The sequence below is a fragment of the Seriola dumerili genome, unplaced genomic scaffold, assembly GCF_002260705.1.
Source record: "Seriola dumerili isolate Sdu_G_001 unplaced genomic scaffold, Sdu_1.0 BDQW01000025.1, whole genome shotgun sequence".
In the NCBI taxonomy this organism is placed as follows: Eukaryota; Metazoa; Chordata; class Actinopteri; order Carangiformes; family Carangidae; genus Seriola; species Seriola dumerili.
The window spans coordinates 20,990,091-21,004,681 of record NW_019174280.1 but is presented as its reverse complement, the minus strand read 5'-3'; the positions used below and the strand labels follow the sequence as shown (position 1 = coordinate 21,004,681).

The window sequence follows — 14,591 nt, the reverse complement described above, 5'->3', positions numbered from 1 at the left end:
CTTTACAGAAGCTATTTTAAAACGTTGCTAACAGCCAACAGACCCAGCATTAGCATTAACAGCTCTTTACTTACCAGTCTTGGCAAGAGCTTCATCGATGTGTTTACAATACAAGAGGTTATAGTGCGTCCTCTGAGCAGCGCTACTTCCTGAGAGAAGACTGGACGCCACAGTGACTCGATATCGGAAAGTGGTGAGACAGTCCAGCCAGACTGGAGCTAGCTTGTTATCATGCTAACGTCAGTAGAAGAAAAGAAGTGATAGAGACAAGACTTAATATTGGTGTTGCTTTCCACCTCTGGAGACAGCTCTTGGTGAGTAAATGAATGAAGTTTGAAGCCGAACTCGCAATATTTTTTCTAGACTGGTACGTAAACAGCTGTTAATGCTAACATTAGCTATGTAGCGATAGCAAAAAACAAAAAAGAACCATTTCTTAATAAAGTAAATTTGCCCCAAGCTTTAGTGAAACAAGATGGGCCAAATCAAACCCCAAACCTGTATTTTATTGGGATCCACTGGGTTCAGGTTGGTAAGCAGAACACTACTCCATCCTGACTCTTTTCTGCCGCTTAGATTGTGATTTATCCTTTTCTTTTTTCACAGTCTTTTGTCAGCTAACCAAGTGCAATACTAAATTGCTGCCTTTAAAGTCAAAGGCGCTCATTCCCATGGGCTCATGAATGTGCTCAGTAAATGTCATGGCAACCTGCCTAACATTGCCACAAACACTAATCTGAGGTTTTGAGGAAGCAGATAGTTTGACTTGAGGAAATGAAACCTCCCCAGAAAACAGTGTATTAAAGGCAGTTACAATACGTGTATGTATGCACATTACAGGCTTCTCTTGCATTTATTCTGCTTCCAAAAACTGACACAAAGCAGCAGTATGTGATTTTAATTGAAATTTTACATGGTAATAAACACACATTAGTCCTTACATTTACCTAGCCATCATCATCATCACCATCCACGTTGACATTTGCTACCTTGTACATCTCCAAGGGCATTCGTTACTGTGGCTTAATTTGATAATTCCAATTAAAACCATGTTCCTACTCAGTGTAATTACAGTCATCTGGCAGAAGTCCTCCCCCCTAATTTTGCACAGTGACACAGTGTTCATGTAAGTCTCCCTCCGACTGTACTGGCTCAGTGGATAATGTTATTAGACCGTAGCAGCAGCGGCTGAGGCTAACCTTGTTTGTTACAAGGAGCCACAGGGTGCATTTGTATTTTGTTACAATCATGCTGTGTAGATGTTCCAACAGGGCAAAAATTATCCCTCAACTCAAGAGATGTTGAAATTATTGTCCCGCAATAAGTTGGGTTTTACACCTCCTGCGATTCTCTTAATTACAACAACTCGTCATCTGCAGCAGGTGCTCATGAATGTGCCTTGATTTGCTGCATGCTGATTCATTGTACTCCTGTTTGAGGCAATAATCTATCTGGAAATGATGGAAAACATCATCAAATATCTTAAAGGTCCCATATTGTATAAAGGTAGATGTACATGTGTTTGATTATAGATCAGGTCTAGGTTCTATATTAATACTGTGAAGGTATCAAAGCCTCAGTCCACAGAGAAATGCACACAGCCTGTATTCAGAAACTGAGCCTTAAAACCAGCTGTCAGGACTTCTGTAACTTTGTGATGTCACAACAAAGCAGTCACTGTCCTCAGCCGTGCCCCTTGAAGGAACTTAAAACCACAAATATATCTTCTTATGGATCAATACTTATAAAACACCAGAAAAGTATAAAGTATGGGACCTTTAATATATCAATAAGTGATGGAAAAATATATAATTTAAGAAGAAATATCCATGATGACATACCAGCAAAGATTCTCAAAATGCAATCTGATCATTTACACAACATTTCTTAGACTTTAGTGTAAGAAACTCAGCAACCTCCACTCTGTTAAGGGATAATTCATTTTAACCTCTGAGGAGTCTAGACTTTCAATTGGCAATAAAAACATTGCACTTGATTAATTGCTGAGATCTGCAGCATTGCTACAAGAAATGCTGAAAGAAACTTGAACAGTCAGACAATCACACCAAACTTACTTGGGGCAAACAGTAAACTTATTAACTTACCCAAACTGCTGCATAGATCCATCACCATCTATTGCACACAGAAAACTGTGTTCAATAAGGGATTGCAACTTACATTTTAAGTGTTCCTCTGACTGCTTGTGATTGTGTCAGGGCTCGTTTTAATGTCATTGCATTCCTGTATCTCAGCAATGACTTTGATGACTTCAATGTCTGATACAATGACTGAGAGGAGTGATGGCCAAAATGAAAAAATAAGCGCCAAGACAGAACAATCTCCACCCTGACCCGAACTGTGATGATCAATAGTGGGATTTGAACATCTACCATGCCGTGACAACTGAGCAAGATTGAAAGGCCCATAATGAGCGAGTGAGTGGAGCTTGAGAGAGAATTTGGGTTTTATTATTGTAGGTTCGTTGTTTTTGAGTGTCCTATTTTTGAGTAAGTGGACTCAGACTGGAGATTGTTTTGTACCCAAAGTCAGGAATGAACTATCAAACTCAAATAACTATAATCTCCCTTGAATTTTCCTCTGTACGTGTCCATCACTGTCTTGCTTTGATATTCATGGCTGTTCTTGAACACCTCCTCAGTCTGCCTGGAAAGTGTTCACAGAGAGTCTGTCCTGAAACTGTCAGACCGGTGACTCAGTAGAACAATGTGACTCAACACAGAGTCCAGCAGTTGATGTCTGACAGTAGTTTTAATGCAGTCAAATTTTGAATGTGACTCTGTTTTGACGTATGCTGAACTGGTAAGTCCCACATGAAAATACTAAGTACTTGCGGAGGTGCTCAGTACCTGTTTGTTTGAAGCGCACAGAAAACAGGAAGCCTCTGAGCCGTAGTGACACTGTTGGCTTTGCCTCACGGAGAAATAAAATATAAAGAATTTGCAATTGCTTTTTTTTTTTTTTTTACCACCTTTACAATGTGTTGCATATAGAAACCCCAGAGTAAAGCGTTGAAGCGCCTCTTGAATGACGTATGATGTTTTGTTATGATAGACGCAATCATGACTCGGCCACCAGGGACTCAGTTCAGACCCTAAAGACCATCCACCCTCTCCTCTCTATATATTTAAATGTGTCACGGCTCAGTCCCGCCTCTTCCTTCCACACATCCTGCACATCATGAGGCCCAGCGAGGGGGGGCACACAAGCCACAGAGCACATTATGACACACTGTCACACGTTACCACCCCTCCTTCTTAAATCCTTCAAACCATGACCCCATTATATGATCCAGTCAGGCCAACGCTGAGTCAAACATCCTGCTGCCTGTCCTCTTCGGCTCTGATTGGTTAAATCAGTTTGGGGGTTTTCTCCAGTCTTTATTTTGCTCTAATAATGTACTGATGCAAAATAAAGGCTGACTAATTGACTAAGGCCAAAAGATTTATCTGACTTAACCCCCTAGGGAATCTCAGCTGTGTTTCCATGGTGATAATCGGTGACACCCGTGGCCTGCTGATACCCAAGAAAAAAAAGAGAGCAATTTGGAATAAGGGAATAATGTGACACTGATTTTGAGTTCTGCTGCTGCTGAACGCTCTGAATTCATCATGAGGAAATCATCTTTGTGAACTGTTAAATTCTTCCAGCCCGCACCACTTCTCCTCGCTGCTTGAAGTGGATGCTTGCAGTGCTGAAACGACCAATCGGTTAATTAATTTGTCAACATCTATGATTGGATGAATGAATCTAATAAAAATGACTATCCTGCCCAGATTTTTAACATTATTTTCAAGAACTCCCACTGACACTACCAAACACCTTTTAGGATAAATTCAACAAATTATTTGGTTGATTAATCCAGAATGATAGGAATTATATCTGCTCAATCTCCCAATCTTAGATTTTTTTTTTTTTTTCGGATAAATTACAAAACAAGGAGTGACATGGAAAACATAAAACATAATAGTATTATAATAATAGCACAAAAACAGACAATCAAACTACTTCAGTATAAGTTTTTAATGAGAGTGTACATACCTCCTCATATGTCCTCATACTCCTTATATGTCTGCTAATATTCCAGATGTTTGGACTGAATGTTTGGATGAGAGAGATTCTCTGTTTCACTGTCTGTGGGAAGGTCCACAGATCCAGATCCTCTGGAAGGATGTTATAAAATGTTAGTCAGAGATGTTTAATATCAAAGTCCCTTTAAATGTCAAACTCTCCGTGTGCATGGAACATATCCGACGCTAGCCCCTGATAGACGATGATAGACAGATGGTTCATCCAATCACCTGCCAAGTATTTTTTTTGACGGTGCCTGCCCTTTTCTCCCGACAGTTTCCAACAAAGCCTCCCCAGATGGTTCAGTGTGACAAACCATCTGGTGCGTCAGGTTAGAGCCACACATGAATATAATGAAAGATGGAAACGAAGGTTTTACCTGAGAGGAAATTATGGAAGGAAAATATTGTGTTTTATTTGTATTCTAACTGATATCAGAGCAAGTTGAGCGTGAGTGTGAGTGTGTGTGTGTGTGTGTGTGTGTAATTTTAATTAGTCAGCATGACATTAACTGACAACAATTCAGATAATGGATTAATAGTTATTGTAACAAATATTATCTTAAATGTGAGCACCTTTTCTGATAACGTAACTTATATTTATAATTAATATAACTATAATTCAATTTATAAATTGAATACCTTTAGGTTATGGATCGTTAGTTACAATCCTGCTCAGTTCCTTGTGTTTTTTCAGTTCTTTATTTACCCAGGATGCATTGCAGATTCTTCGTTTTTAAAGGAATAGATTGACATTTTGGGAAATATGCTCATGTTCTTCTTTTGTCATTTGAGAAGATTGATGTTCAGAGCTGGAGTCAGGAGTTGATTAGCTTAGCTTAGCATAAACACTAAGCACATAACTATGCTACGCTAACAAACCGTGTTTCTGTGCAGATTAGACAAATGCATGATTTATTTAGCGAGCTTCAGACATGTCAGTAGGTGTATTTTTGAACTTTGGACAAAGCCAGGCTAGCTGTTTCCCCCTGTTTGCAGTGTTTATGCTAAGCTAAGATAACCACGTCCTGATTCCAGCTCTGTACTTAACACTCTGGCATGAGATTAACATTGATCTTCCCATCTCTGTCCCTGAAAGTAGGAAAATAAATTATTTTAGATAATTATAAATAATGTTAGCATTGAACAGATGGAGGAAACGTAACGTCTGACTGATTACATGCAGGATATAGTCAGTGTTTACCTTCTGAAAAAAATGTTTGACAGTGAGAACATGCCTGAACCAACCAAACACTAAGAAGCGACACAGTGAATTATGCTGTGAAACAGGGAGTCAAACTGCACCATGTGTTAACAAACCATCAGTTCCACCAGTCAGGCAGCAGCAGGTACAGTCAGTACTGGTCCTGCATTCACACATGAAGGCTGTGGCGAAGTCATGCCATCAACAACTGGAAGTAAGAGAAAATACAGAGAAATAAAAAATAAAATTTTCTGCATCAATCAGCACTTCTAATCAGAATTCTGCCACAACCTGCTATTTTGTGATGTGTGTGTCTGGGTATGTGTCTGTGTCTGCGAGCATGTGTGTGTGTAGGTGTGTGTAAATGAATATGCTTGCAAAGTATTTCTGTGTGTTTGTGTCACCCTTTGCGTTTTTGCTCCCGCTGCAACAAACCCATCTGAAGTCCAAGTGAAGCAAATGCGCACTCCGGGGTAGAAATAGCATGTTTGGATTTCTCTGAACCTCGCAACCGCATCTGGAAACATTATTCTTGGAAGACAGGTCATTATCCTCGGAAGCCAACTGAGAAATGTTTGGTGGAAATAAGCAAACTCTACAACAGTTGGATCCAGCCAGAACCGCAGGAGAAGTCTGGACTGACACAGTTGTTCCACAACACCCCCTCCACCCCCCCAACTCACACACACACACACACACACACACACACACTAGACTGCGTGTTGTAGCAGCAGTCTGCTCCAGTCAAATCATTATTATTATAACTCTGTCATCGGTAAACAACCGAATCTACAAACGGCCTCACATGAAAGGGCCTTTAAAGCAATTCATGGTTCAGCGTGGCCTCAAAAAGCCTCACAATTTTCACTTCCTTCATTGTGGTCTGGGCTTGGTACGTATTCAGTTGTGTCAGACGTCATTGGTAGCAGGTTATGCAGTAGATTTTTTAAAGATTTGCAAGTGCTCTCCTGTGCTGAGACGTGAGCAGGATCCCTTTAAGCAATCAGATTGGACAAAAAGCAGTGACTCACCCGGCCGTGATTAGTCCTTTTCCTTTTTCACACACGCTGATTGTTCTGGAAACGCTCTCACATGAAATAAGTTGATTGATAATGATAATCTGTTCCTTGAGATCAAAAATAGGTCATGCAGTCGCTGAATCATTTGCATGTTTCACTGGTATCTTGTTTGTAGACGGTCGTAACATAAAATTTAAAAGGTGGAAAGCTACATCATTAACTAAAACACTTTCACACCATGAAGTGTTTTGGTCTGGCTTTAAGCTCAATTGATTGTCAGTGGATGTTTTCCAGATGTTTTCCTCACAGCAAGAACTTTAGGATTTATAGCTGTTTCATGAGGTTTATATGTCTCAGCCCCAAAGTTCCTGCTCAACTCTAGTAGATTGAATTTGTGAAATCTGTAAGAGATCACCAGTTAGATAATGAATTAACTCTAAAAGCTATTTTTGCACAGTTAAATTAAGCAATTATTGAATTTGTCCAATCTATAGTTTGTGAGTCGCTACGTTTCAGAAATACTTTTTTTTTTCCAATATTGTCACAGCATTTAGCCCCAATAATCTGTTCTCGTGCAGAATTAAGAATCAAGATATTAAAAGAGAGGCGGTACGTCTGTGATGTCACTACATTAAGGAAGGAAGGAATTACATATCCTTCCAGCGAGGTTCAGCTTAGTACTTGAAACTGTTCTTCTGGCCCTTTTTGTAGCCGTTGTAAATTGATCCTCAGGCTCTCTGTCGGTGTTGTTTGCTGCCATATGTGCCAAGAATCTTGGGATAAGTTAGGCCACGAAGGATCCACCTGTTGGAGCCTTTGTTGCCTGGGAAAAATTGCCCCGCTGTGATGCAATCAGTCTTCAAATGCAGCCTCTGAAGGATGCAGCTCCCTGCCTTATATGTACTTCACGTTTTTTTTTTGTTTGTTTTTTTTTAGTGAAGGCGCCCGGAAATCGTCTTTCCCAAGCGCTTTCTACCATTTTTCAGAGTCTTGCATCTCTCGCAGGGGAACCACGTGACCAGTGTCTGACTCACCTTCTGTAAAACTCTTATAATTGAAATTGAAAAAGCAGCAGTGACGGTGCCAAACATCCGATGCCAGTTTCTGACAGGCCGGGCCGGTGTGCAGAGCATGAGCATGATTTTTAGTTGTGACACATGGAAACAAACAGCGCGCCTCAACCAGTGATTTCATTCAGCACTCCTATATAATTTTGTGGGAATTGTCAACTGGATTGATTGCCTTCTGAAGGAAAAACATTTCGCCCGTGAAAAACCGCAGCCGGTGATCAGAGTCTCAGCTGATCAACTGCAGCGTTGAGAGATCCTGCGCTGAGATCACACCCCGACCCCCTTTTCCGTTTACACAGTGAGGGGCCCCTCGTTTTCACAAGTTCTACTCTCAGCTTTCACACTTGGTCTGGTAACACACGCTCGCACAGGTCACTGAGACCTCACAAACCACATTTCTGAATCAAGAATTAATGCCCAAATTGTGACACAATTAAACACAAATGTCTAACAGGATAAAAAGAGGAGGTGATGACATTTATAAAGGTCAAAGGTCAACTTCACTGTTCTGCAAAAACACTTTTCTGTCCATTATTCCGCACTGTAACTCAGGAGCAGAAGGAGAAGTTGTGAACATATTAACTGAAACTTCACTGGTCGGTAGAGACACACAACCTCCTTTCAACTGCTTAATTTGGTTATTAATTACCCTAGAAAGTTAATGTGTAATGTAGCTTCCCCATATTTACATAAAATTTCTATTCCATGATTGGTTTATGTAAGGAGTCCCTATGACCCAGCACAAGTTATATGACGTGAAAACAGTTCAAATTAGAAATATAATAAGAATAATTTCAAGGGGAATAATTTAATAATTTAATAATTCATTATTTTTTTCTCTATAATTTCATCCATAAGTAACACAATGGCAGAATGCGACTATCTTGGTCATGAGTTTCCAACAGTTTCTGTAATAAAACAGCAAATGTAACAAACGTCTACAGCTTCAATCAGCGTTACGTTGTGTTAGAAAACGACAGATAGTAGTAGAATTAATTTAGAGCGTGCGGCCATAAGTCCGCATACGGCAGAGAGGCATCTTGGTATTGAATATCATCTAATATAAAGGCCTTTTTGAGCAAGTTGTGTGTGTGTTAGTGTGTGAGTCTGATGAGCCTGCGTCTATCGTCACAGGGTGAACGAGATGGAACATTTGGCAGGAGGACCGGGGCCACGTGCTGCTATGTTCCCAGAGCTGAGCTTTTTGGGGTCTGTGGTTTGTGTTTTTGATGGAAGTGTGGAGTTACGCTGACTCACTGCGACTCCAGCCAGGCAACAAAGCCGGAGCCACGTCATGACACATTTTTATCTGATGTTATTTATTTTCATGTGCCTGAGAATTTAAACACAGAGGGAATAGGTGCTTTTTTTTCCCTGAAGCTGAGACATAAATCTCTGTGAGTCTGAGAAGACTGATGCCAGTCTAATGTCTCATCTGGGTGTTTGAATACAGAGCTTGAATCAGTTAGTCTAGCTTAGCATAAAGATTTGAATCCTGGCTCTGATGGACGGTTGCTGCATTTAGTGTATTTACCAAAATGTTGAAATATTCCTTTAAAGGTCCCATATTTTAAACTCCTCTCCATAAGAAGATATATTTGTGGTTTTAAGAACCAAAAAACATCTCAGTGTAGTTTTACATCTCCTCTCAGACTCTAGTAACAACAGGTCAATCAGAAGACAGGAGGCTCTGAGCCTCTCTTCTGATTGGCTGACTGTTTTCTGAGTGATTAAATCAAAATATAGCAGATTTCAGGTAAAACACTCAGAGAAACAAAATCCTGCAAGGCTTGGATGGTGGGTCCAAGTGGGCGGGGCTTGGTGCATGGCTGAGAGCGGTGACTGCTTTGCTTTGACATCACAAAGTTCCAGAAGTGCTGACGGCTGGTTTTAAGGCTCAGTTTCTGAATACAGGCTGTGTGCATTTCTCTGTGGACTGAGGCTTTGATACTTTCACAGTATTAATATAGAACCTAGACCTGCTTTATAATCAAACAACACATGGACATCTACCTTTATACAATGTAGATTCGTTTCAGCGAAAATGGAAACATAAAAACATAAAACAGTTTTTCTTTTAAAGCTGCTGATATTCAGTCCTTCATGTCCACATTATTCTGCATTTCTTAAACTGTTTCTATTTTTTCGTGCCTCAGTGCTGTCGTTTGGTTTCTGATACCGTGAAGATGCTTACTTACACTCTCACCCTCCCTCAGCTGATGTTGTGTTGCTGAGCGTGTCCAAGTGCTCAGCATACCTTTACAGTGAGTCCGTCTTCGATTACAAACACATGTGGACCTCTAGAGCGAAAAGAAAAGCACACCATTACTATGGACTCACTGATTTACCTTTAAATTAAATGTAATTGGCACTTTAAATAAAAGGTCTGTGTGTTTCCATTTGCTGACGGTATTATCTCGGTTTATTTGTGTGTAACCTGAAAAGTAGGGGACTACTTTCTGTGCTATTCGTGATATTTCGTGTGTTTCCACAGCGAGCGGGGTCACGCACCCAGGCACCAGCATTTTGGTGTTTTTTTTTTTGTTTTTTTTTTAAATGTTAAAAGAGGAGTGAGTCAGTCAGTCAAGCTTGTGTGTGTTAGAACCGTGAGGACGGCCGTGGCAGACCACCGGCGCTGATATCAGCCCTGTGGTATGCGCTCACTGGGCTCAGCTGTAAACTTACCCCCCCCTCTGTTGTGTTTCTATTTTCAGGGCGTGAGCGGAATGTCCGTGGATGAGAAGCCTGAAGCCCCCATGTATGTGTATGAGTCGACGGTTCATTGTACCAATATCCTCCTCTGCCTCAACGACCAGCGGAAGCAGGATATCCTGTGCGATGTGACTGTCCTGGTGGAGGGCAAGGAGTTCCGCGGGCACCGGGCCGTGCTGGCCGCCTGCAGCGAGTACTTCCTCCAGGCGCTGGTGGGCCAGGCGGAGAATGGCTTGGTCGTTAGCCTCCCTGAAGAGGTAGGTCCATCAAACGCAATGTTTCCCTGAAATGACTTTTAGGTCAATGCAACACTGAAAACTTCCCAAAGCAAAACTCACCACTGCACTCTGCACACACAGGGATGACCACTGTCTGTCCACCGTCCACCTCAAGCAAATAAACCTGCTCAGAATGCAACTGATGACCATGAACAAAGCCTCATCTAAATTACCATACAGTGCACTGTGTCCACTATATTTTTATCACATAAAAAAAAAAAAACTACTGTGAGTGTTCGTTGTTTTGGTTGCACAGTCAAGTTGCAGGTGCCAAGACGCATCCGTGCCTAAGCCAAGTATGACAAAACTTATTCATCCAATATGTTATTAAACAAGCAGCATATAACGTTTACATTTATTCCTTCAGCAGAGGCTCTTCTCTAAAGCGATATTAACGGCACCTCCTGACACCGACGCTAACTGAATTCAGGGGCGCGTTCAATCTGTAAACGCTGTAGCACCAGTTTTTAGCAGGGTGAACGACATGTTTCCTCGAAATGTTGCGCAACGGGCTCTGAGGTTTGGTGGGTGTCTGAGTTGTTACACCATCAACAACAGCAGCGTGCATGTAACAACGCGTTCAAAGCACCAACGTTTCCGTCAATCGTTTTGTTACGAAACACACCCAGAAAAAAGATTTGTTGCTGCTGCAGTGATCTGGTCGACTGGTACCTTCACGTCCGCCAAGGAGGTTTTGTTTTTACCTCTATTTGTTGGTCTGTTTGTTCGTTGGCACAAATATGCAAAAAGTTGCCCACTGAACTTAGTGGGGGCATGGGGCATGGACCAGGGAAGAACCCATTAAACTTTGGTACGGATCCAGGTCATTTACTATGAATTTTTCCCATGAAGTCTTGTTTACGTTGTCTGACACTGACCTTGGCTGCGGTCTGTGCTCTCCTGAGCGCATTTTCTCCGTTATGTTTATTTTGATGAAAAAGCCTTTTTAGATATCTGAGGGAGCTTTCACACTCTAGTTTAGTTTTCAAGGTCCAGAGCAAAAAGGAAAACAAAGACTGTTGCCCGTTTAGTTCTGGTCCTGATCAACAAACAGACCAAGTGTAAACACGAGTTCAAGTTCAAGTTTATTGACGTATACATTAAAAGTACAGATGTACATTTCCTCAGCCCTTAGACTATAAAGAAATAAGACATAAATAGCATTGCAGGTGGTAATAATAAATAGATACATAATCAATCATACATAACAACAATGGTTACAGACTATACTTTGCTAGCAAACTGTGCAGTCGATGCATCAGCTGTTTAAACATTCAAACAGAAGAAGCAAGGTGAACATGCTCTTCGTGTTCCGTCTGAACACGAGTTCAATTGTGACTTTCTATTTCTAATGTCACAACACAGCGTAGCTTTGTTTTTTTTCTATTAGCAAAGCCACATTACAGGGTGTTTTGAAGGTTAATTTTGATTTAGAAGCATTCAGATTTTATATAAATATAAAATTAGAAGTAATAATTGGATTTTGATTCATTTTAGACCCTCTTAATTGAATGGAGGAACGAGAGGTTTCATTCTGGCACCAGACAATTTCCAAAAACCCTCATACTAACTCCATCAGCCTCCTTTTTTAATCCATGTCACTCCTCAGCGTTTCTCTTCACTGTTGACTTTTTGATTATTTTTAGTTATTTTTGTTCTATTTACTCTTTACACTGTCTTTTTTCTGTCAAACAGTGGCAGTAAAACAGTGTTTTAATTTGATCTGTCATTCACCAGAGGATAAAGACTCGAGGAAACGTGTGAAAAAGTGCATTATTGAGCCTATAGGGCTGTGATTGCCAATTAGCACCTGTCAGCCGCCGTCGTCGGCAGCAGGTAACACCTCGCAGCAGGATTAACGCCACCTTGGGGTGCGGCGCTCATCACGTTCAGCAACACTCCTCACTCTTGCTCACCTCATCTCTCACACTGTCACTTTAAACTCAGCCCTTTCAGAGCTCCTCCGCCGAACGCATGATGAAAGTACCCCTCTGACGTATTGATGTCGCACACCCACACTTACACGCACACATATGAATACATACATGTGCTGCTGTGAAAACTGGGGCACATCCCACATGTGCCGTGGAGTTGTGGCTCCTTGCTGGGCCAGCATGCATTTAATAAAGTAGCGCCTGTCAAATGACTTTGCCACCGCACTCATTGGAAAAGAAGTCACTGTCAGATTGTTGTCTTATGTAAAATGAGCATCACAGGTTTTTTTTTTTTTTTTTTTTTTTTCCTATTCCTTAACTCAAAGAACGACAGCGGGGAAAAGCTCCTGGATGCTCAAAGCAGCCTCCTTTTTCATTCATTTGCTGCGCGCATTAATAATGTATAAGCCACTGGGTGTTTCAGGTGTGAGATGGAGTGTGGAAAGTAACATCTTTCAATGACTGTCTCTTTAATGTGCAGGAGAGAGAGTTACTACCATTGAAGCTTTAACCAAGCCTCCTTCTCTTTTCCGTCCGTGTTCAGTTTGACAACATTTCACATACGTTTTTCATTATTTTATCGAAATTGCAAAACATATAATTAATATACTCGCTTTATTCTGTTGCAGTGGAAACTTGAGGTAGCTACATCATATTTTGTGCTGAAATTCAAATTTGAAAATAACGGTAATTTTTATTATGGATTCATTTTCAATGCAATTTAATTAATGTAGCTTTAAATACACTGATTTGTTCTGTAGTTTTGTCAACTGAAAATCAAAAAATATTCAATTTACAATTATATAAAACAGAGAACAGAAAGAAAATATCTGGAAATGCATATTTAGTCAAATCATAACATAAACCTTGTACTTGTTTTAATAAGGAATTGCTGTTTGTTTTCTTTTTGCTTATGTCATCTCAGCATCATTGAAAATGAAGATCAACTCTCAATGTATCCCTGAGAAAACAAAAAGAGGTTTATGATGATGTTGATGATGATGATGTTAAGTGCCTTAAAACAAGAGGTCAGCTCATTTAACTATATAAGCTTTATTTATATATCACCTTTCGATTATGTTTTACAAGACAAGATGAGATTGAAGACAATAAAAAATAAAAGATATAAAGAGATATTAGGCTTACAATGATATATAGCAGAAAACAGAGAAAATATATGTTATGTATGTTTTATGAATCTATAGAACCAGTTAATATATGTGTGAAATATTGTGGAGTAATAAAGTAGCAGTAGCAGCACATTACTTCGCCTGTTCGTCTATTTAAGGTGGAATTCTCCTTTAAATAGCTTTCCTCTGCCCTGTTCAGTGGGTAGTACATCTCTCTCTCTGACTGTCTAGACAAGTCACAGTCGCATAATGGAGACATGTGATTTCACTGAACACTTTTTAAGGTCCACTGTTGCCCTTTGCTTTACGGTCAGTGACCGAAGTGCGCTGACACATCCCTGCCTCATGTCTGAACACCGTTGTCTCTCTGATGCCGGGGAGGGGAGGGGAGGGGTTGGGTCTGCTCAACCCCCACTGGTGTGTCAGCTCGGAGCAGAAGCTTTTAGCTCTGCTAGGTTAGTGGCATTTGTCTGTCTGACTGCGATCACGGAGAGTATTCCCTCACCGGCGACTGAAGGCTGCTACCTATGTGTAACAAAGGGCAAATAAGAAATGCCTCTGCTGCCGCTGGGAGGAAGAGGAGGAGGGTGGGGGGTGGGGGGGTGGCTGTTTCAGATGAAATGTGAAACAAAGACCACCTCCCCCCTCCCCACCTTCATCAGTCCTCTCTCTCTCATGGCCTCACTGCCCCTGGAGTAGCCGGGGCTGGCGTGGGTGAGTGACATCATCTATATCTAATGTGATTCTGGGGCTTGCAGAGGGGAGGCCAGTTTAATCATGGGGCTTTGTTGGCCATCACATCATGGGAACAAAACAATTGTGCTTTATCTCAGTGATTCTGTCCTCCCCAGCCAGCCAGGGGGGGGGGGGGGGGGGGGGGGGGGGGGCAAAACGTCCATGTTGGATGATGGAGGTTTCACACACACACACACACACACAGTGTAACTCGTCATCCCATTTCTTGTGAGTGTAAAAGCAAAGGACGACTCATAAGAATGAATGTGATTCAGATATGAACTAGGGAGAGAAATTTCCAAGGGGGCCCTCCGCTGGAGAGGAGCAGCCATCGCCCTGACAAACAGAAATGACCTCCATATTGTGGAAGTGTGTGCAAAGACATTACTCAGTCCTGACTGCCATGGTTCACAGAAGACTG

At 41.2% G+C, this 14,591-nt stretch overlaps 1 protein-coding gene across 1 annotated transcript in view; it reads left to right on the top strand.

The window, feature by feature from the left end:
* Positions 1-385: 385 nt before the first annotated feature.
* bach2 (BTB domain and CNC homolog 2) overlaps positions 386-14,591 on the top strand; it is a 39,536-nt gene continuing 25,330 nt past the window's right edge. The window contains 3 exon segments of the mRNA XM_022766214.1: positions 386-402; positions 2,686-2,755; positions 10,096-10,350. Of these exon segments, the coding sequence (XP_022621935.1) occupies positions 386-402; positions 2,686-2,755; positions 10,096-10,350 (342 nt within the window).